Source organism: Larimichthys crocea, chromosome XXIV, assembly GCF_000972845.2.
Source record: "Larimichthys crocea isolate SSNF chromosome XXIV, L_crocea_2.0, whole genome shotgun sequence".
Classification (NCBI taxonomy): domain Eukaryota; kingdom Metazoa; phylum Chordata; class Actinopteri; family Sciaenidae; genus Larimichthys; species Larimichthys crocea.
The window spans coordinates 7,632,645-7,656,054 of NC_040034.1; the positions used below are offsets into that span (position 1 = coordinate 7,632,645).

General features: G+C 45.8%; 1 protein-coding gene across 8 annotated transcripts in view; it reads right to left on the minus strand.

The window, feature by feature from the left end:
- Nucleotides 1–23,410, minus strand: part of meis2a (Meis homeobox 2a) — an 80,796-nt gene that overhangs the window by 32,721 nt on the left and 24,665 nt on the right. For 7 of the 8 annotated variants that reach the window (XM_027275128.1, XM_027275131.1, XM_027275130.1 and 4 more), the window contains exon 8: nt 13,689–13,834. In XM_027275128.1, coding sequence (XP_027130929.1) covers nt 13,689–13,834 — 146 coding nt within the window. The remainder of the gene's footprint in view (nt 1–13,688; nt 13,835–23,410) is intronic. The other variant, XM_027275129.1, reaches the window with a different exon arrangement.

Genomic DNA, 23,410 nt, shown 5'->3' on the forward strand with positions numbered 1-23,410 from the left:
ACACATTGTAAAAAAAAAAAAAAAAAAGCAATGATTTTCTAAACGGACTAACTGAAAGACTTGTCCTAAGAAAACCTCTCACATGGACTTAAGGGAGTTATCAAATAAATTATTTATCCCCTAAAAATATAACCTTTTCAGTCTTTATTATTTCCGAAGGGAAAAAAGTAATTCCAAAATTCATTAAAAAAATACATAAATTAATTAAACATTAACTACCTCTTGACATGTTTTTCCTTCAGCTGCACATAAATAATTAGAAATTTCAGGCATACAGGCTGCTTTAAAAGAAATGTTGGGAAAGCACAGGGGCCCAATGACAAGACAGTAAAGCACTTACAACCTAAACCCTGTTGATAAAGTCTGTTGGCAAAAGGACTTAATATTAACATACAGGGTCTCTTTAAGTTTATCCTCTTTCTCTATTGTGTTCTTTAGACTTTGTTTAACTTCCCTAAGTCAAAGTAAAGTGGGGCTGATCTTCAATTGAAATAGAAACAGATTAATTTGTGGAGAGATGGACAGACTGAGGGAGAGAAAAGCGGGTGTGTTCCCTCTTCAAATAGAAGCTTCTGAGAGTTTCCACTTGACGGTTCTCCCTTTCTTTGTGCATTAACTTAATGAGCATAAGTATTCAAATACACAACGAGAACCTCTTTTAGCTCTCTCTCTCTGCCTTTCTCTTTCTAGTCTCTCCCTCTGTCTCTTTAAGACTCCACATTCTCAAGAGAAAGGCCAGTACATTCTAATAGCGAGCCTTAGGACACAACAACAAGAGCACAACCACTTACAGAGGACAAACAAGAAACCCCTGGGGCCAGCTATGGAATGTCAAGCCAATTTGGAAGATATCATAGGACATTTGTAATGTCAATTTTTGTTTTCGGGTCAAAAAAATCAAAGGCAAACATGGTGGGTAACATTTGTCCATTACAGTGCAGACAGGAACAGCCCCCTCCCCCGCCAAAAAACAGCTGCAGGGGACACTTCCTGTTTGCTAATGATGCTAAATGTGTTCAAGTCAACCATGTCAAATTTTCTCTCCCTCTGAATGGACAGCTGGGGTGGAAAGAAAGATTTTCTCTCATCTCCTCCACTGACTCCCTTTTCCTGTATCCTCTGCGAGAGAAGCTCTTAGGCCCATGACAGACAGACACTTCAGATCATGTCCCTGTCAGTGAGACGGAGGAGCATAGCTGATGGTATCCATAGGTGCATTCATCTGAGATCACAAGTACTTCCATGGAACAAAGCCAACCAAGCCCTGATCAGTCACCACCCCGTCCCTACCTGTTGTGTCTGTTCTCTTTTACCGAATACCATTTTCAGAAATGCACATCTTCTGAGCTCTCCTTTCATCTAGGGGTGTATGAGTCAAGGAGATATCTCCTGTCATTGCTCAACACCCAGGGGCGGCTGGCTGCACGGTGCTGTGTGGACTGACAAATGCCCTCAGGATCTTTCACTTTCTTAATGTTCCTCAAAGCAGAGTCGACATGTGACGGGAGTTAAAATGTCTTTGTGAAGTGCCGCCAAAGAGAAGAGGGGAGAAAGAGAAGAGAAGAGAAGAGAAGAGAAGAGAAGAGAAGAGAAGAGAAGAGAAGAGAAGAGAAGGAGTGTTAAGGCAGGGATATGGCTTTTAGGCCTGGTTAATAGCAGCCAATCTTTAAGTGCATTCTTCCATCCTCTCCCTCTTCTCTTCTTGTAGTGCTCTTAGGCTCAATCCTGCCCGGGGGCCGAGGTGACCTTTGACCTGGCTGGCCTGCCTAGCTACAGCCCTCTCGTTTGTTAGGGGCTTTATCCACTGACAAAGCAGGCAGGAAGTTGGCAGCCACCCAGCAGCCCCATGGGAGGATGACCATCAGCTAGCTCAGCTTACCGCTTATTACAGGATGGTGGGGAGCATATGTGTGTGTGTGTGTGTGTGTGGCTGTACACTGCTGTGTGTGTGTCCTTGTACTTGCATGCGTGCACTGTATGTGTGCACGCGTGCTCGTTTAGAGACGTACTCGTGCACGTGCATCTGCAGGCATGTTGGAGTGTGGCTGCACGCTCCCGTTTGCATGCACATGTGCAGAAGAGTGGCAAAATCAGAAATGTGGCTGACCTTTTTTTTTTTTTTCATGCCGGCAATTTTTTTTTTTTTTTTACTATGCTGGCTAATGACACGCAAAGAATAAGCCTGGAAGCTACAAACGTCCCTGTCTCCAGGCTAACCCGATCAGCTACGCATGTTAGCAACAATCAGGCAACCTTCCAGCCACTGGACTCAGGGGACCCCAGCACACTTCAGTCTCTCTCTCTCTCTCTCTCTCTCTCCACTCTTTCTCTCTCTCTCTGCACTCTTTCTCTCCTCTCCTTCTCTCTGCAGCCTGTTCATCAGAGCGCTCAGAACAGCTCACTAAAACATTATATCATAAGACACTCCAGTTTCACTCTCGCCACTCCATAAAAGTCAGGTAATTCATACTTCATTTATATACCTTCCCATTAATAAAGCTGATGAACTTTTACTCCTTAAATCTAATGGGCCATTTTGCCATGACTGCCAGCGCTTGCTCGTTCTCTCTCTCTCTCTCTCTCTCTCTCTCTCTCTCTGTCTGTCTCCCCTCTTCCTTCTACTCTACTGGCGCTTTGGATGAAGCTAATCCACAGTCACTCAGCCACTGCTCACGTACAGTGTTTTATGGGTGAAGAGAGAAAGAGAAGGATTTAGAGATTTTTGAGGCTTTTGACTGACCTCTGCCACAGACAAGCAGTGACATGTACCGTATGGTGATCTGCTGTAGCTTTTGGTGGTTCTCTCTCTCTCTCTCTCTCTCTCTACCTCACTCTATCTGGGTGCAACAGAGGGTCATTGACCTCCGGGCCTAAAGCAAGGCACGATGGCTCCCCGGCTCGAAGGCTGTTGACAAGCGTCTGTGTTCTTTTCAACAACTCGTTGAACCACCCCCCCCCCTACCCCTTCCCTTCTCAGGAATGTAACACAACCGCTCACTGAGGTAACCCAAGCCCCTCCCCTCTCCCATCCTTCATTTACAGAAAGAGAAAGAGACAGAAAGAGAGTGAAAGCAAGACCAACTGGGGGTGTTAGACAGCTGTCCCCCCCATCTCCCCATCTAACTCTTGCTCCCTCTCTATTTCCTTCCCTCTCTTTAGATTTGCTTCTAGCCCACTGCCTGTGGAATAATTAATGATGCAATTGAGCCGAGGAGAGGACTCTGACCAGCAGGGGACGTTCCTGAATGCCTGTGTAGCCGTTTTATGGAAGACCGGAAAATAGAAAGAGAGAAAGACACGGGGAGACAGATAGGCAGAGGAAAGAAGAAAGACATAAAACAGTGAGAAAAAGAGATTGTTAATAGTCTGTTCCCCAACAAGCCTTAACTCAGTCTTCATTCCCTCTAGTCTAATCCTCCTGCCCCATCCCCCTCTCCTCTCCTCCATCCTGATGGCGGGATTGGGGGGCCTGACCTGTCTGGTGATTGATGGTAATGTCTCAGGAAGTCATTTTCCCCGACAGCACCCCGCCGCCTTTCACCAGGCCTGGTGCAGAGGTGAGCCCATCACATGGACGCTTTTAACTCTTTGCTCACTCTCCGTCCAGGTCTCTCTGACCAATCTATCTCGCACACCGCCTTCTCTCTGCTCACACTGCCAATCACAACCCTTGACCGCCCTACGTCTGACACCGCGTTAGGGGAGAAGTTTGTGATGCTACAGAACAATTCTCTCGGGAAAAAAAGCAAGAAAAAAAAGAGAAGTCTGCAGAACAGTGGAAACAAGGGGGATCTCGGCAAAAAAACACAGGCCATCTTGAAGTGGATCTGCCAAGTGGCCCCTAATTCAGGTTGCTGGGGATGGATCCCCACAACTCCATTACTGTCAGCGCTTACCACCTCCATTATGGCAATTAGGACGTGGTTCCAACACTAGGAATGCTTTGCTATGCTCTGGAATTGCTAACATCTGCCGTGTCTCCGCTCCATGTGTCAGAGTCGAGTTGTCTTTTCTTAAACACACATCTTTTTACAGTCACACTCTCAACTCCCTCTCCTTCTTTTTTCTTGTTTCTTCAACACTGCTCTCCACATTTATTTTCTTAATTCGACTCAAACTGTGCCTTAAAGAGATCCCTCTCTGTTTGAGTCCAAATAACCTAAAATGATCCGTGAAGAGCCTCGCGGTTCCCGTTTTCAATAGGCTTCATTAGTTTTTAATATCTAGCCAAGGAAAGGAGGGGAAAATGGCATGGAGATAATCAATGGAAAGGGGCTGGTAGCCTATTAATCTCCCCCAAAGGATTGTGGGTTAATACACGCTCTTGCATAGGCAAACATGGCTGTGTGGTGAACACATCTGTCTGCCTGGATGGGCTACTTAATGAAACAGCCAGCATTTGGCTGCCGAGATGAATGTCGTTCCCCCAGTGAAAAATGAGTTCTCTCTCCCAGTATGCTGAGCCACACATGATAGGGCTCCATTCAATTCACCGGAGACCTGACTGTGTCCCCATGTGAGAGCAGCTTAAACAATGAGGGTGCCGGGTAGGACAGGCAACGCATGGCCACTAGAGCAAGCCTTCATGGAGATCATATCAGGGAATCCTAATGTGAACAAGAGTCTGACTGATCTGGGAATGAGAGAAGACAGAGAAAGACTAGAAGAGGAGTAGTACAGTAGGCAGATAAAAAAGAACAAGGGAAGCGAGATGAAGGCTGAGACACCTGGGATAGATAAGCAGGCTCAATGTGTTTGAGTGACAGTGTTTGTGTGTGAAAACTTTGGTCTAAGTGTGCATGCATGCGCAAGCGTTTTCTGCCAGGATGTGTGTCCCTGTGTGTGCATGGGTGTGTGTACTATGACAGTGTCGGAGTTGACCCCTGGTCAGGGAGTCCTGTAACCGGAGCTCACCTCCGGTTCTGCGAGCTCTCCTCTCAGTGTGCTAAACAGCCACCTGAAGACAGGATTAGCCATTGTGACCTGGCCCCAGAGGTAACCGAGATACACCTCCGGGGACAGACATGAAACACACACCGTCACGTGTTGCGGAGACGCAGCCAGGTGGGAGGAGACAGACACAGGTTTAAAAAAAGCTGTAATATGGAGACAGGACGGAACAGGTGGTGGCGGGGATTGTAAGAGTAAACAGGACACCTATAAGAGGATGAGTCCAAGTTGGATACAGTGTATGTCGAGCAAGTTAAGGTGAAGGTGTCAGTGGTGTTTGCTGTTGTCTAGTGAAAACAAAGCATCAGAGCATAAGAGGATTGGGCAACCTAACCCGGTGCCTTGGGGTAACTGAGATTTGTGCCTGTATGGAAATTGATGCCTGTCAGCCTGTCTATGACTCAACTCTGACAGTATGCATGTATGTGTGTTTCTGCGTGCACATACAAGTGTGCGTGCTGTGCTGTGACAAATGAGCTGTGCTTAATTTGTGACTGATTATGCGGGCTGCTGGTGCCCTAAACCCCTTTGAACTTGTAATTGCCCCTGGTTTCAGTAATGAACATTAAGGAGGATTCAGAAATGTGTGGCTAATTACACATTTGCCCCCTTTTTAATTTCTTCATCTTCATGCTGGATGAAAAGGAGGAACAGGAGGAGCAGGAGTGGTAGTAGGAGGATGAGAGCAAAGGAGGAGGTTCTGGTTTGGGAGGCATATGTTGCTGTTGTCGCCCTCTTTATCTAAATAATTGTACAAGCTGGTTTATGGGCTTTAGAGAGGTGCTTTGTGTGTCATTCGCTGCAGCCCCGGGGATACGGGGGACTAGCTTTCCCCATGATCAATATTCAGAGAGATTCACATCTGGAGCCAAGATCTGCTCTGCCTGGATTTGGATTTATATATATTTATTTTTTCTTTTGTTCTCTTCTTCCTCTATCCATCTACTTTTTCTTCTGGTACAGCTATTTTTTGATTCACGGGGTTGCTATCTATCACGCGTGCTCATTTATGTAGTCTCACATGATTTTAAGGGGATGTGGCTGCAGAGAATGTCAGAGGTTTGAAGTGAATGAGGTCTACTCTATATGGAGAACAGACAGCAACAACACATGGCTCAACATATATATATATATATGCTAGGCAGAACTGCTTGAGCAATGGAGCATTCTGGGTAAATGACTGCGGTGCAGGGAAGGTCCACTGAGGCTAGGTGGAGGGGGAAGAGTCGGGGAAAGGAGCAACAAATTGACCCGCTCAGCCTCGGTCTTTGATGTGGACTAGGCTCTCTCTTAAAAAACCAGTCCATATGTTCAGAGGGGGAACGGGAGAGGATATCAGTGGGGAAAAAAATGAAAAGGTGAGGAAGTGGGGGGAAGAGGTGAGAACAAGAGACATGGCTCCCAGTTATAAGGACCCCACTGTGCAGGAATCCCACTGCCTGCCCCTGGACTGAGCGCCGGGCAAAACAAAAGCATGCATTTGAGGGGAGTAGGAAGGGAGGGGAGAAAAATCACACAAAATGGCAGGAGTGGGATTTGGTGCAGCCAGGGTCCCATGACAAACCAAACAGCGAAACACAAGGTCTGTTTTTGATTTCTACTCAGTGCCTCCATCCCTTCTTTAGCCTGGTTTGCTGTTTCCACGCTTGTGCTGCTCCTTTTCCCTTTTGCATTTTCTTCTCTTGGTGTGAGATGAATATCAAAGCACTGCTGGGCCAGCTTGGAGGCCTGCAGCAGAATCTCATTGGCCTCCATGGTCCCCAGCACGCAGCAGCCACCATTCTAGCAGCTCTTGCCACAACCCCGCAATCAACCGTGGGGGGATGAGGCTAGCCTGCAGGGCGGTACCCCTGGAAGGGTAAGGGGTAATTTAAGGAAACTAGCTCTAAGATGTGAAACCAAAATCCTCTTATACATTTTGTTATGAGTAAGATAACCCCAAACGTGTAGAAAAGGGAAAGCGGCACAGAATCAGCTGCTACCATCTTAATAACCCTGCTTTTCCACCGGGGGCATGTATACTATCACAGACTACCTTGCAGGGTCCCTTATTACACATGACGTCATTCAGCCTTATTTCTTACAGAGTCAGCTCAGCCAGGTCTTTGCCAAGGGATCTGTGTTATGACTACAGCAGGATTGCGCTGCTGTAAGGCAGGGAAACCAGCCCGGGGCCTATTCTCAGTGGAGCATAAGGCCTTAAAAGAAGTCTCCTCAGCTTTGTGCATGTGTGTTCTTGGAGGAGTCTCTCACTGTTCAGAGCTGTGAGTTTATAAATCTGACTGCCCTCCACAGGCTTAACCCTGTTTGTACTCTGCTGCGGTCATGGCATGTGCGCTCACCTCTGCAGGGGCCGGTCAAACCCATGCTGTGCTCCCGGTCTTCTATGAGGACACCCCTGTTGTAAAGCCTCATTTAATTTTTTTTTTTTTTTTTTTAAACACACATTGCATAACATTTCGGAGGAACACTCTCCTCCTTTGTTTTTCACTTGCTGTTGTCTTACTGGAGGATATGTTGCGGGTTGCTCTTCTTTTTTTTTTTTCTCCCCCTTTCTATTTGGCAAACACTGTGGAGTTTCACACAGCTTAATCACCTCCATGCAGTGGGAACATGTCGTAAACAGTCCCTTAGCGAAAGCACTCATTTCTGCTACTTCATTAAACAACCTGCATTAAGATGCAAACAGCAGGACTGAAAATTAAGAGGGAGGGAGGAAACATGAGGTAGAGGGAGGAGAAGTGTTGGGATTATGCAGGAATCGCTACATGTCCGCATGCACAATAACATGATGCTCATTTTGAGAATAAGCAAGCCTGTGGGAATTTAAAGTAAAAAAAAAAAAAAAACATGTCTGCTCTTTTCCCACAAACACACATTGCATAGTGTACCCAAGGTTAATGTGCTATGCTTTATATGTCTGTGGATTCCACATGGGGTTAGTTGGCTTTGAAGTGGAAGTATGACAGATCTGGATTAGGGGGCAAAGTGTAAAGGTCTGATGTCGGAGCATGAAACAAATTAGGGCTTATTACATTCTAATGCAGCACTAAACCTCTGGAAAGGCTACCAACTATGCCAAAGCACACTGTAAACAGAGCTATGACACGGTAACGCTGGGAAATTACTGCAAAGCTGCTCTTCGGTGAAATGGCAAAGTTGAAGCGGCCCGTCATATAATTATACAGCCTGTGAAAATGGGAAGTCACTGGATCCCCCCGTCTAAACTTTCATTCTGTGTTCTCCTTCTACAAAAAAAGCATCTTGTTGACATGCAGGCCTGATTTGTTGATGAGTTTTGACACACGAAGGTGAGATTCCTGCGTGAAATAAAGACTTTCATCTATATGTTTTCGCTGTACTATTTGTTTGAGTGTCTTTCCCTGTTAGTGTCTGTCCACGCTGTGGTGGCCCTTGTGTGGTAGCCCGGCTGTGGAAGAACAGATGGCAGACTGGGGTGGCTTGTGTCTCTGTTTTCCAGGGTCGCTGAGCAGCCAACGTAAGAACACAGTGGCTAGACAATAGCTCGGCACCAAACCTCCACACACCCCCCAAAGCTCTCCTGAGCAAGTCATTATCAATGACTTTCAATGACTCCTGTGCTAAACATCACTAAACTATGCTGTCATATTGTCACTAACATCTGTTTTGTAAACACACAAAGCAATGGGTATTGTCACAAAAGTAATGTGATGACTCTTTTTCCCTGTGTCTCCCACTGATAGTCCCACATTTGGGCAGTGGCAGTGAACCAAACTGTCGCCTGGGTTGCTACGGGTGACTGGAGAGCTGACTTTTGGGCTCCGAGGCAAACGAGCACATGACAGATTAGTGTGTGGGCCTCCTCCAGGCTTCCACCTCTGTGACCCTTAGGAGCCCCCTCTTTACCCCCTCCTCACCCTTGCTCTTACCCCTAAACCCTCCCCACACACACACTCCTTCGCCTCCTTCGCCTTTTGTCTCCACCCTCTCTTCATCCAAACTCACACAACAACCTAAGGAGGTGAAAAGCAAACAGATTTTCAATGTGCGTCACCGACACACAGCCTAAACTTGCTACTTTATCATATTTCTGTCTTCAGAAAGTTAATTTCTGTTCTTTTAAAACACAAGCACATGTAAAATTTAAACAAAGCAACAATGTAATTCCACCGATAAGTAAATGAGCTAACTAACCATGGATCAAAAAAACATAGTGTGCCATGTGTACCGAAGAGATAAACTGGGCATCAGCAAATATGGAATAAACAGCTCTCAGCAGTTTAGTGTAAAAGGAGAAACGGCTTGGGTATTTCAAACTGTTTGCAGATGTGCGTCTCCACCAGTTAAATGCTGCTTGTACTGGAACAACACACAAGGATTAGAAGGACTAGAGGAGCTTAAACAAAACTGGGGATACTACAGAGCTCACTGTTTAGTCTGCTCAAACAACATGCCCTCTCTTTTTAGAGGGATGGACTTGTACACTTGTTTATCGTATGGGACAAACATCCGTTGCCACGGTTTGGCCTTGCCTGCGCCCATGTCTCGTGAATGACCCTAGCTGGTTCTTTTTATGTGCATCTATAAAGGGCGGTCGAGAGAGCAGCTAGGAGGGCTCGACCTGGCGATGACACCCTGTTGTCATGGAGACTAATGCTATGTTGGGTTGGGATTGGCGGGGGGGTGGTAGCCACTGTCACTAGTGTCTAATGATGTTTGCAGCACAATGCACTCATCTCCTCACAAAGTGTGATGTCTCCTCACTCTGATTAACGCCTGTATATTAACAGGGAATCTTTGGAGCTCCGCTGTGAGCGTTCCTTCTCGTTTACAAGAAGTGCACAATCAGTCAAAAAAACGAAGTGCATGTGCCAATACTCACATGTTATACTTGAAAGGATAAAAGACAATAATGTATTGTGCTAATCACTATATGGTGCCAGCTAATCATGTGTCTCATCTGAACACACAGCTCTACTTCTTACAATCCAAGGACTTTCCAAATGACCAAGGGATATATCACTTCCCTTTCAAGGAGCCCAGGGGACCAATACACCTGGCTTAGCAGCTTAACAGAATTTCCCCCAAACACCCAGGCCAAAGGGTGGCCCGGCACAAAACCTGAGATGCTTGATGCTTGAGAGGGCTACCTACTTACTGATCTGACTGACCACTCTCCCCCCTCGACCCCCTCTCTCACTCCATTCCTCCCTCCCACCTTCCAGCTAACACATAGACACGTGTGTGCAAACTCTCAACTGGCCCGGTTTGCTCCTAAGGTCCCTTATTTATTTTCATAGGTGTTTGAGGGTTTACACTAGTCAAAAGACAAGGCCAGAGCCTAGAGTGGTATCTTTGGATTTGAGTGCTTCCTGTTTTCATTGCGAGGCCGACCCTTGTCTTTACAGGGGTGAGTAAGAGCTAGCAGGGGGCTAGCAGGGGGTGAGAGGGAAGGAAGGCCAGGGGCGCCAGGGGGCTAATTGTAGATTTTAGAGTTTGCTTTTGCCCAACAAAAGGGCATCACCTTGTGCAACTATAAGAAAAAAAAAAAAAGCCTCTCGATTTCTCTCTGCCTTTCCACTTCTCTTCTTCTATCTATCCTACATTTCCTCTATCTACCTATCCTTCCACGCCCCTCCCACTTCCTCTAGTGGATTTTGTAGTCCGTGCTTTTGAAGTGCAATAGAACATTTTACCCCTAACAGTGAAGTTTACCTTTCTGATAACATAATCTCCCTGTAGTATTGAAAAGCTTATACCAACAGTCTGGGATTTTCCTTCCCCTAATGTGGCTGGAAGACATCCAGAAACTCATGGAGAGGGAGGGGAGGTATTAGAGAGAGAGAGAGAGAGAGAGAGAGAAAGAGAGAAAGAGTGGGAGGGAGGATAGAAAAAGGGAGTGGAGACACGGTCTGACCCTCTTCTGCCAGCTAACACCAGCTGATCTGTCCAGCCGTTTGCCAATTACATATGGGGCATTTAAGGTTGCCAGCTCACGTGCTCTGTGGTGCATGTGTATATGGGTTCGACATAAAAGAGGTGAGGGTTATCACAGCCAGTGTAATTGTGGAACTTCTGCATATTTTGTGAGATTTTCTTTACGGCGCCAAAAACTGTATTTTTCCCTCCTCCGCTGGAATGTTGGCACAGCATGATTGATGGTATAAGAGTTGAAAATGAGGTTACTTTCTATATGCGACTGTCATGAAGAAAACCATCTTGTGATTTCTCCCAAGAGAGTGTGAGGTCAGAGTAAAGCAAGGGAGGATGGGAGGGGAGAGGGAGAGGGCAATTTTGTTATACTGAATCCAAAAGCCAACAGTTGTTACTATTGGCCTGTGTTGTTTTTCTGTGTGTGAAGGGGGGTCCTGTCCTTTTGAGCTTTTCAGAGGATGTGACAATGGCTGGATGTTGAGAACATATGTAGAGAGACCCCCGTGGCTCATGGAAGAGGAGCTCCATGCTGGCCCCGCAGTTTGAGAAAATACAAGGCCGCTCCTTTCACTCCTCACCCCTCAGTTAATGAATGCATGAATGGCAGAATGCCGCTATAGGCCATTCAGGGGCCAAAGTCCCCAAGAATTCACCCTTGCACAAACGCATCCAGCAATGGCAAATACATTTGCTTAACAAATTAAAAGAAAGGAGAATGGCTAATGGGTGTGAGTGTGTGATGATGATGATGTGTGTGTGTGTGTGTGTGTGTATGAGAGAGAGAGGGAGAGAGAGAGAGAGAGTTTATGGGTGGGAGAATTGGATGGTGAGAAGAGAAGGGGGATAATTCAATTAGTCCTCTTCCTCAGTAGAGAAATGAAGGCAGGTTAAAAGGGAGGGATTATTATTTGTACAAGACTGGCCAGAGCCTTACACAAAAGAAACAAATAAAGATTGGAGAGAACATCTACAAGGAGAGAGGGACAGAGAAAAAGAGAGGGCCTTGAAAGCTCGGCTCTGTCTGAATTAACCCGCTCGCTAAGAAATGTGCCTGGGCCCAACAGTGGGCTTCTTTTTTTTTTTCGCCCCCTCGTTTCCACTCTTTCAATTCAATTTTAAAACAATTCTAAAGAAAATTGGTGGCGACTCTTCTGAAAGCTCTGTATGTGTCATTCTGTCTTTCTACATCATTTGCAGAAGGGAGCGCTGAAGCCGTGTGAGGAAAGACGCCGACATTTTTAGTCTAACAAGGTGTGTGTTCCTGTATTTTGTGCATGTATACATAAATATACAGTAAATTTCTCAATAAAACATGTTGTGTTTTATGCTCTAATATGTGAAAAATGAAAAAAAGCTGTTAGAATTTTTAAATGAAACCATACAGGTCAGGCTTTTGAATGAAGCCTGTATGGTTTGGTGAGAGGTCTCCAGTCAGGGAGCGATGGAGCTGTGAACAGCTGTGAAGTCATTTTGATAATGATGAGAATAATAAGCATGCAGACTGGCGTGGTGGAGCCGCTAAGGCCTGCAAGGCTCAGGGCTTTGCTGTTGCAGCTTCACTGCTTCTGAATAGATAAAAGTGATTAAAGCACTCCTGATTATCCCTGACCAATATGTAATGGATTTACAGCCCTTTCAATTAGGCCGTATTTGCTGGCCACACATTACTTGGGCTTTTGGTTAGGTAATCAGGGTACAGGGGCTTTGGGAAGGCAGAGGACGCTGGTAAAGGGGGGGGTACAGGGTGCATAGGGGGCACCTGACCCTCTTAAATGTGTGGCTGATTTGGGTTGATGCTCTAAACTAAGTCTCTCGTACTTTCTCTCTCTCTCGCTCTCCTTTCTTTTACTCCCCCCCCCTACATTGTCCCTCCATCTCTGGGCCAGAGAGCCACGTGCTCAGAGAGCAGCTTATGTGTCCTGGCGTGGCCACCTCCTCCTGAAATCTGACCTGCGTTGCAAAATCAATACAGCCTGATGTTCTGATAATGTCCTGACATTAGTGAGGGTGGGGGGGGACATGTGGTCCATCCCCTCAGAAGTTGACACACACAGACAAAGCAAACTGACACATACAGAAAACAGCTACGTTTTCGTCGTTTTACCAAGTGTGTTTAAATATTTAATCCAAGCCATGTAGCATGCTTGTGCTCAGTGAAGTGAATGAGTTGTCTGACTGAACTGTTGGGAAAACAAACAATTTCCTCTCAGCTATGGAGGAGAAACACTGTATATAAGCATGTATCATATATAAGATAATATCACCACGTTGACCAGATTTTAAAATGTGAAACCGATCAAGAGATCGTGCCCTTTCCAATAAAAAAAAAAACATGACATAGCTGTAGGTTCACATATTTATACCCATAGCCATCTATTATTGTAAAAAAATAACAAAAATATGATGTAAGGTTATCAGTGTAATTCTGTACACCCATTTACACTAACAATCCTTCACCACTGACTCTTAATCTGCTGCAGAAAAACAGTCTTCTTCAGGCCAAGCAAACAGTGCATCTCATATTGGAGTAAATGTCAGGGATTGTCGGGCCGTCTCCTTCTTACTAAGAGTGTGCTGAGCAGAGTAAACAGTCCAAACTGATTAGATTGACCTGGTCACTGTGTCCCTCTGACAGGTGGCTGACAGTTGAGCATCACAGCGCTGCCGTCACTCACTCCCTCAGTAACGACCGTGTGACAGGTGTGTGTGTGTGTGTGTGTGTGTGTGTGTGTGTGCTTGAGCATGTTTGGAATGTGTGTGTTTCTACCTGGACTGTTTTCATAGGTGTGTATCTCTCAAAAAAATAAATGACTTGCGCTTACCGTGAGATGCTGGAACAGCCACGCCCTCATGATGTTAGTGGCCACCTTGGGGAAAATGCCACGCTTTTTCTGCCTCTTCTTATCCTTGTCTGGGTCATCGTCATCCCCTGTGCCAGGCGATGCAACGCTGTTGTCTAAGCCATCTCCTAGACGGAAACCAAACCCAGGGTTAAATAACATCCCAGACCACACCATTGACTCAGAACAAAAAAACACTGATCGAAAAATTCTCAGTACAGAGTGAAAGCTGAGTTAAAGGTTCATACAAGATGGATAAATGGACAAATACCACAGATATGTACGAAATAATTCAAAAGCACTGTAGTGAGGCCCGGAAGAATCGCTGCAGCAAAGCCAGTGTTGTGTAGTTAGGATATGGAGCTAGAGGGATTTAGGTGGCCTTAGATGAAGGCCTGTACAGAGAGTGAGGGGTTTACGAAGAGGCCTAGCAGAGTTGTTCTATACCCCAGAGCACGGGAGAGGGGAATAGGGGTTAATGACTCCAATGTTATGCTTGGACGCTGAAATACTAGGCTCCTCATTCCAGTTTTACAGTAGGAGGAGGAAAGAAAAAATGGAACAAGATGGCAAAAAGGAGCAAAGAGCCTTCGTGAACAGGAGAGGCTGGAATAGAATAGAATAGAATAGAATAGAATAGAATAGAATAGAATAGAGACCCTTATTGTGCACTCTTGGAAACTTGTTCTTGCCTTCAGAGACATGTGCTTAGAACACATGAAATAAAGACAATAAAACAGACACATTAACTAATATCTAATAAAAAGTCATTTATTTAATAGATGCCAGAGGATGGAATAAAAGATCTTGGAGATGTTGCTCTGGGTGCCCTATATCATCTTCCTGAAGGGAGTTTTTCGAATTCATTAAACAAAGGATGTGAAGGGTCCTGAACTATTAACGTAATAATTAATTCAATTAAATTTGAATGCTTGACATAATGTAGAGCAATTTTTTCATCTTTTAAAAGACAGCCAAAGGGGACAGGGAGTTATGCAGACATATACAGTAATACGGAGACATTCGTGTGTTCATGTTGCGTGCACAGACACATGCTCGAATCCAAACAAAACTCAAAGGCGTTGATAATTCCTGGCATCCAGTTGAGACGCATAAAGTAGGGATGTGATTTGGGGTGGTTCATTGTTGCACTTCGATGCACATAATGGACTCGTCTGCTTCTACCCCCCCAACCCACCCCACCCCAAACCCCGACTCTCTTAGCCCTCTTCTCCCTTTCCCTTCCCTTTGCAGCAACCCCTCCCCATTCCGCCACAAGATTAGCATGACAGGCCAGCGGCGGCTTCGCCTGCATTAATGTCCGTCAGCATTTGATTTCAAGAGGAAAACATGCACATATCCAGGCACGATTTCTCTTTTAAATCGAAGTTTCCATCTTTGTCCCTTGCCTTTTTCTTGTTCCTCTTCCCCGGCATTAATTGTGCATTAGCAAAAATGATTTACTTTTAACAGTCATAGTTATTTTTTCTTGCCCCCGGGCACAAATGCCTTGAAAGCCTTCCTTGAGGGCATCTAAATTATGTATCTGAAAAACTCCTCCACTAAGGCAGAGAAGGACCCTGACGTTCTCAAAATTCAGACTCGCATGTCCTCCTGTTTTTGGGGAGGCATCAATCACAACCACCTATACAAGCCTTAATCTCGCATAAATATTTGAACTAATAACACAGAAAAGGGGGAAAGAAAAAGGATCCGACTGGTGGCGTAATCAAATGCAAAATAAATGAAGAATACAAGGACAGCAGGAGCCCTCACTTCTAAACTACTTTCCCCACTTTCTTTTTCCTCCCCCTTGTTTTTCTCTCTCTTTTTTGTTCTCTCTCTCTCTGTCTTTCTTTTCTTTCGGTGCACAGTGTTTTCCTTCCACATCATTAGTGCAGAGCCACACGAAAGAGGAAAACAGAGGAGTGCCGACTTTGCGCTCGCTGTGTGAAGTTAGAGAAGCAACAGCCTTTCTGACGGACATATGGGAACGGGGACACAGACTTGGGGGTGTTGTAATTGTAGAATGGGCATTCATTAGTGGCAAATGCCGTAAATCCCAGGCTAAGTACGAATCCTTGTTCAGGAAAGCCTAAAACAATAAACTTTGGCCTGGCCATGGCCCTACCCTGACTGTGAGGGGTTTCCTGAGAAATGTGACCCAGACGGAAGTCAAGACTAACTCCACCAGTTTGCTTCCAAACTTCAATAACAACACAACTAGTGAGCTGTGAATTTTAACCACCCTCCTCTTGTTTCTCAGCTTTTGAGCTTCACTGAATAATGTTGATACACAGTTTGGTTGTTTGTTTGTGTGCCGCTAGGTTTTGTGTTGATTTTCGAGCTAGTCTCCAAATCCCTCTCCTGCTGTGAGCAGTCAGGCTCATCCAATGGAACCACACAGTGGCCAAAAGGCTGGCAGATTAATTTTATTGACGTTTCCATTTTCACTGCAATGCGATAGCCTCCCCCCTGGCCAGGGCCAGAGCGACCCATGCGTATTTACAGACTGACCTGTCACTTCATTACCCAGCATGCTCACTGCCTCCTGCCCTAGCCCGCAAGGGTGAAACAAGACTCCAAGGCTTTCAGCTCCTCTCTTCCTCTGTCTTTCTCTCACGTGCGCATGGATACTGTCGTGCGCAGATCATGTGGCACTCGAGCATGAATTTTGCGTACAGTATTAATAGTTGTTTTTGACTTACTGCACACACGCAAACATGCGTGCATTGAAAGAACAAAGGAAAATCAAGTGTGGACAGAATGTGAGGAGATAGAAACAAAGAAAGAACAGAGAGGAACAAGAAGAAGCAGGAGGAAGAAAAGAAGAAGGAGCAGAAAAAGAATAAAGAAGACCCAACTTGCACAACCTCATTACATCTAAAGGAGAGCTGGTGCTTTGCATCCACCCCCACTCCTTTCTTATGAGCGAGAGAAGGAACGCTGCAGGGCAAATTGTCCCAAACGCTAATGGCTTCTGACTGTTCCCTGGCAACTCTGCCATTCTAACCTGTGTGGATGTGCACTCTGAAAAAAAAACGGGGGAAAGAAAAAAAAAAAGTGCAGGGCAGAGCAGGGGGAAGCGTCCCATCATCTGGCCATGTGACACAGATGGGGGTTGGCTATTAGGAGGCAGCCGAAAGGCCTAGGGGAGCCGAGGTGCTGGAGTGTAGCCCCAGGCACTTTTGGAAAAGCAGCGCCCTTGGAGACGGAAAAAAGACAGACCCCCCCTCCCACCTCCACACCTCCACCTCCGTTCTCCCACTCTCCCCACTCTCTTTCTGTCTTCCCTCTCTCTTTGCTCCCCTCTCCTTGTCCCTCACCCACTCTATCAATATCTTGACGTAAAGTCCTTGCAATGAAAGTTTGTGCATATTTTCATATCCACCGAAAAAAAAACAAAGACGGTGTAATCGGGCACAAGATCGAAGACAATGACCAGATGGAATGAGGGTGAGAGAGTGAATGAAAACACTAGCAAACAAACAAGCACAAGTCCAAGAGCGCATTCGCTCACATGCATTCCCTCTCTCATCACCAGTGGGTGGTTATTAAAAATGCATTCAGATATATCTCCCTGTGAGTAAATTGGTCTCAGGGCTGAGCTCATTAACGGCTCGGGATAGGACTGTAAACACACTGCAACTCTGCTTATCTAATGTTGGCACATTCAGGGTCGCTGCAGGATTTCATTTACAAAGAACTGGTTTAGCACAAAGTGTCCTACAGTCTCTGCTGAGAGTAGGGGGGCAATTCAGGGGAGTCGTAATGACGCCGTAGATCATGCTTCATGTCTAGGAGGCACCCTGCCCCTCAGGGAGCCACTAAGGTCTAGTCAGCCCTGGAAGTATTATGGATATGACCATGAGTAACACATACAGCGGCTCCATCAAGCAAGAATACACTCCCCTTTGCTGCTTCCATTCCAATAAACCTGTGCATGAATGAATAATGACGTGTCAATAGTTGAAAAACATTCAAACCCAGTCATGGTTAGTTATCGAATACCACTCCAGACTTATTGGTCCCTATACTATTAATACACCTCCTGAAAAGCTGCTAGACAAGCTTCAGATGTTTGTGTGTATTATTCTAAAGGCTGTGCAGTGATTTTGCACTGGGAGGCCCCGGCATTTGTTTCAGGGTAATGAAGCAAGAGTGTAGAGGCAGTGGCTTATGGAAGCTGTGGTTAAAGTGACTAATTACAACGGACCCCCCAAGCCCCCTGTCAGCCCAAACTAGTCAGGCATGTTCACCCAAGCTCACCCAAATGAGGGGAAGAGAGAAACTCAGGAGGAAAGTTCGAAGGAAAAGAGGAGTAGACGGAGAACAGAAGCTAAGAGGTTTGTTGTACCAGGAGCTCCCTTGGCCGTCTCTACCTTATCACACCATAGTGACCGGGCCCTCCAACCCTCCCTCCAACACCCTTCTCTTACACCACCTCTAGCCCTGCAGGCTTTGGCCGCAGAGAATGAAGAGAAAAGAAGAGGGGGATTTAGAGCCTCCCTTTTCCCTCTTTTTCTCCTCAACTTTTCAGCCAACATAAGCGCCGTTTAGCACATTCAGTCCCCCCCAAATGGCAGCGAATGAGAGAAGCAGTGGGGGCTCCTCTTTTGTCCGTCTGGTTACCCCTTTTATTTACTCTGGATTTACGAAGGGGTCTTTGCCGGCTCTGGGACCACATGCTCTTGACGCACACACAATCTCTCTCCCATACACACATACACAAACACGTACCGGCTCTATTCACACTAGTGGAATGGCCAGCCCTCTGTTGCTCTGTGCTGACTGGGGATTACAGGTCCTCTGGCTATAACCGCATGCTAGCAATATGCTTCACACTCATGGAACATACAACACGGACAAGCGTTAACGAGTAGAACATAATCCCTTTAATGATAAAACACGCACTTGAGTGTCCAATTTCTAATAGTAAGTAACCCATCAGTGTGTTTGTGTGTGTTCGTGCGACCACACCATATGGTTTACTGCGCTCATTCAAAACCATACAGTAGATGAGGGCTCTAAAGAGAACTGTTTTAGTGTGGCTGCACCACTGCAGCCAGTGTTTTACGCTGATTATTTCCTGATCTGTGCTTAAACAAGCAGCAGCCCCTTGCACTGGACCATAAAACAACAGCTTAGTAAACAGCAAGCATGCTGACAAATTGGTAGCGCTCAGGCCGGAGTCATTAACAGCCCTAAAACCTGTCAGAGCAATTACAACAAACTCTCTCCTTCAGCAAGTCTCCCCGCCAAACTCACATGTCACTACCCACCTCCTCCTCTTTGCTACCACCTCTTACCACCAGGACACTGGCTAAAGGTGAAGGAGAAAAAAAAGACTACGAGATTTTCCTATCTACTCCAATAGCCATGACACCCCAGAGAAATGAGGACAAACCTCCATCTCAAACACAGCTGTATCTGCATCCTGAGTGCTACGACTGAGTGGTTCCTTTTGCATGAGAAGTAATGTGTAGTTGTCTCCCTCCAAAAACACATCATTAAGTGTTCCCTTAAATGAAGTGGAATAAGAGCTTCTAATTAGATGGGTTTTTTCTACGTGTGGGGAAGCGAGGCAGTCAGGCAGTAAGAAAGGCAAGGGAGGGAAGGAAGGAGGGAGGTTGGGGGTAGTTGCTCAACAACTCCTGTACCTCCTCTCCTCCCTCCCTTCTCCGCCCCTTCTCTAAGCCCCCTAACCCTGCCATCAGGCAGATATCTCTCTGTCATCCCTGGAATGCTGGAGATAACTATCGCCTCTCCACCGATACAAGGCCTCTCTCCTCTCACAGTCACAATGTTGACCCCACTGTGCACATCCCTACCATAGAGGGTGAGGTTGAAGTGGAGAGAGCAGCGAGGAAAGACAGGGGAGGGGTTGAAGGTGGAGGGTTGGAGGTAGAACTTGTTTTTAACAACCAGTTAGGCTATTTTACCTTTTAACCCAAAATAAGGGCTGGAGCAAAGCCACCCTCCTCTTTCAGCTTCTCCCCTGGAGCCAAAGAAGAGTAGTTCGTCCAGAAGCAAGAGAGAGGAAGGGGGGGGGGGCAGGCTGCCTGGTTACTGCCTTTTCTCCAGAGTCACCGCCTAGAACTCTCTTGATCTTTTCACAAGATTATCATCTGCCAAGAACCTAAAATTTAGCACTGGGTGCACAAAGTCTGCACATTATCCAAGGCTTTAGACTGAACTAACTGTTGGTACAATTAACCTTCTACCTGCAACAACAATTTTCTTATTACATCATAAATTGGGACTTTTAGCCTGTTTACCCTGAGATCTTGATATTACCTCCAGCATCTCATAATATCTAATATCTCTCTAATATTATTATACATATACATATGTGTGTATCTGAACACACAGAAAAGTGCGTCTTTTTACACAGATGTGGACTACGTATTAAAAGAGACAAGGCTGTGCCATCTAAAGGAGGGCTTTATTTGAGTAGGGGAAAAAAAGACCCAAAGAAAAGAGATGGAATAAAGATGTATGAAAGAAAGGAGGCAGGCTGTTGCAGATGTCAGGACCCAATTTGCATGAATGGCAAAGGGCTAAATTGCAGGGGATGGGGGAGCTACCCTCCACCCCCTCACCCCACTCTTTTTGGGGGAACTAAAAGGGAGCTGTGATGCCCATGACTGCTCCTCACTCAGCAGACAGGGATCAGTGGCTAATGAAGGGCTTTGGGTCTCCACCAGACATTTCACACTCTCTGCCTCCCTGACAACTCCACCCTGCTCCCCCTGCACTCCAACACTGCCGCTGCTCTTCCCTTAGATTCCAAATCGAACAGAGCTAATTGGTCTCACAGGTAATCTCGGTTCACCCCTTGTTTCTTAATAAACAAATGTACAAACCTGCCAATGCACCTGTTCAAAATCTTGCTTCGGCCTACACAGACATTGCCCTCCTTTATTCCCTTAACAAATATGGTACAATGAAGCTATTCTTGATCTTCAGTGGTTAAAACTGCATATATTGATGCTACTCCCTCTATAATTTATCATTATTATGATCGAAAAAACAGGGATGGGTGCCCACAGAGAAGCATACCTAAATCCTAAGGTTTGATGCTGCATTAAATATTAAAGAATAGGTATTTCCCAAAAGCAAGTGGGGCTATGTTGAATTGAAACAAGCGTGATCATTAGTAAAACAAGCTGCTTCCACACTTTTTGCTCTTTAAAAATGACTAAGTTGCTCTACTTTGGAAAGATACGGAGTGAAAGCGGGGAATAAAGAGACGAGACAGAGCCAAAAAAATAAAACAACAACAAAGAAATGGAGAGCACGCACATCATCATATGGATCCATCTGCGAGGGAAAAAATGGCTTTATAATCCCCGCTAGGAACTATTGTATATCAAAGTCCCTCAATGTGGTTTCATGATTCAAACCAGCTTACACTGTTTGAGGCAATGTCTGATAACAGCATCAGCAGTGATTCTCTACCCTCAATTACAGTTTCAAACCAAACAAACAAACACACCGTGTTTAAACTGAGAGAGGAAGACCACTTGGATTTATTGCAGACATCTTTGCCACACCTGATGGACAGTGGCATCAAAGTAGAGTTTAACAGAAATAGGAGTTTCTACGTAGAGCTGGGGGGGTTGGCAGAGTAAATGGATTAAAAGGTTTATAAATCAACAAGTCAACCATCAGATTGTAGCCTCTGCTCAGCAGCCCTCTCATCAGCCAAATGCCATGAAGTTTTTTTTTTCTCTTCGTTCTCTCTCTCTCTTTTTTTTTTTCACACAAATGTCCTGGAGGCAGGGAACAAAGCGAGCAGAACTGATTACTGTGCTGCTGCCCCGCTCCGCCAGTCTAAACTCTGTTTGGCTTCCTAATGAGCTCACTAAAAACCCAATTCATCACCCATAACCCCTTCTCAACCTGCCTTGAAATCCCCCATTATGGTGAGTCAAGGACAGTCCGTTTACAGGCTTTGGGCTGGGGTCAAGGACTGTGAGGGGTAGATGGCAGTGGTCTTGGCAAAAGCGAGGCCAAGGTTATTTTGACGCAAGGGATACTTCCTATGTGTCCCCGAGTATCTAAATGTGTTCACCATACGCCATGCAATTCCTTCCAACCAATCTTCTCCTTTGATTGTCACACTCCATTAGTTTTATACAGAAATAATATATTTATTTTTACTATTTGAACATGGTGGGTTGTTTTTTTACGCCCTACACCAGCCTCCCCTTCAATCCTTTTTGCCCCCCCCCCCCCTCTTTTGCAACACCAGCGGTGTCCCAGCCTGAGCAGAGGAATGTCCGGCTTGATGGATGCAGCAGCGGGAATGTCCCGTTCCAGTCAGCATTCGCACCAGAGATTTCAAGTTTAATACCCTTTCGTCCCATCCCTGCAAAGACAGGAATTTGGTGGGAAGGGAATGTAGCGGGATGGAGGTGGGGGGGGTGAGAGAGCGGAATACAGTAAGTCTATTAAGGATGGGGCATGGGAAGAGGGAAAGTGTAAAAAAAGATATCGTAGGTAGATGACAAACAGCTGAAAAATGCTATGAAGCGAAAATGAAGGGATCGAAAATGTCTTGACGAGGTGGTATAGGATAGGAAGTGGGTGTTGGTTGGAAGGGGGGGGTCAGAAACAGACAAGTGGAGGAGGAAGAGACAGGCAGAGGGCTGGGGTAAACTCCCACAGTTCCTCATTACATGGAGTTGAAATGATCCTCCTGACACCTGAGCTGTAACCAAGAGATTACAGAATTGATGAATCCTTGGTTTAAAATGCAGCTGTTTTATTCTGCTTTAGTAATTAATTCTTTTTCCGATAGCGTATTGATTAAGCGTAGCCCCTGATAAAGTTCAAACTGAAAGAGATCCCTCCAGGGCTTTGGCTTGGCCTGCTCTGGAGAGTCAATGAAAACTTCCTCCCTCCACCTGCATCTCTCTCTCTCTCGCTCTGTCAGCGCAGTTTACCCTCATAAATTAGTCAGATCAGTGAGGAATGAGGCGCTTGCTTCGTTGATACTTGCTTTGTCTGCCCTCTCGCTGATGCAGTTCTCTGTTATTTTTACACTATCACACCTACACAAACTCAGATACCCTTACTAAGAGTAGTAAGAGCCCATGTTACACAACTCACCAAAACATTAATTTGAGAGCTTTCTTGGCATGCTGAGATACTACATGCACCCTTGGATACAGTGTTTTCACCCAGCAGCTGCATCCTTCGCGTCTTTCTCCCTCCTCTCGCGCTCCCATTCTCACCTTAACAGGGAATCATAGCATACCGAACAAGGGCGCTTTCTTTCACAAAACTATTCTTTCATTCTTTTTATCGCTGCGTTTTTCTATACAGCTGTGAGTGAGAGTCTGATCAACAGAGGGTAGAGCGGGTCTCTCCGGGGAGCCAACTAGCAGAGAAATCAGATACAGCTTTACAAGAGAGTCAGCCGCTCATGTCTTGTCAAGACCCCTCACCTACCGGCTCCTTTACAAGTCAATAACCAGGGCCCAGTGTCCTCCGCTGGGCCTTGGCACACATTCACCTCTTTCTATAGGAAGCAGAAGCAGGGTGGGGTGGGGGCACAGTTCTGGATCCCAGAGAGTAACCCTCAATGCTACATCATTCTGTGTGACATTATGGAAAAAATATTGTATTTCTGCTAAGAAAATGTTTCTAGCTGTGGTGGGGCACTATATTTATCCCCAGTATACAACATGAACTCC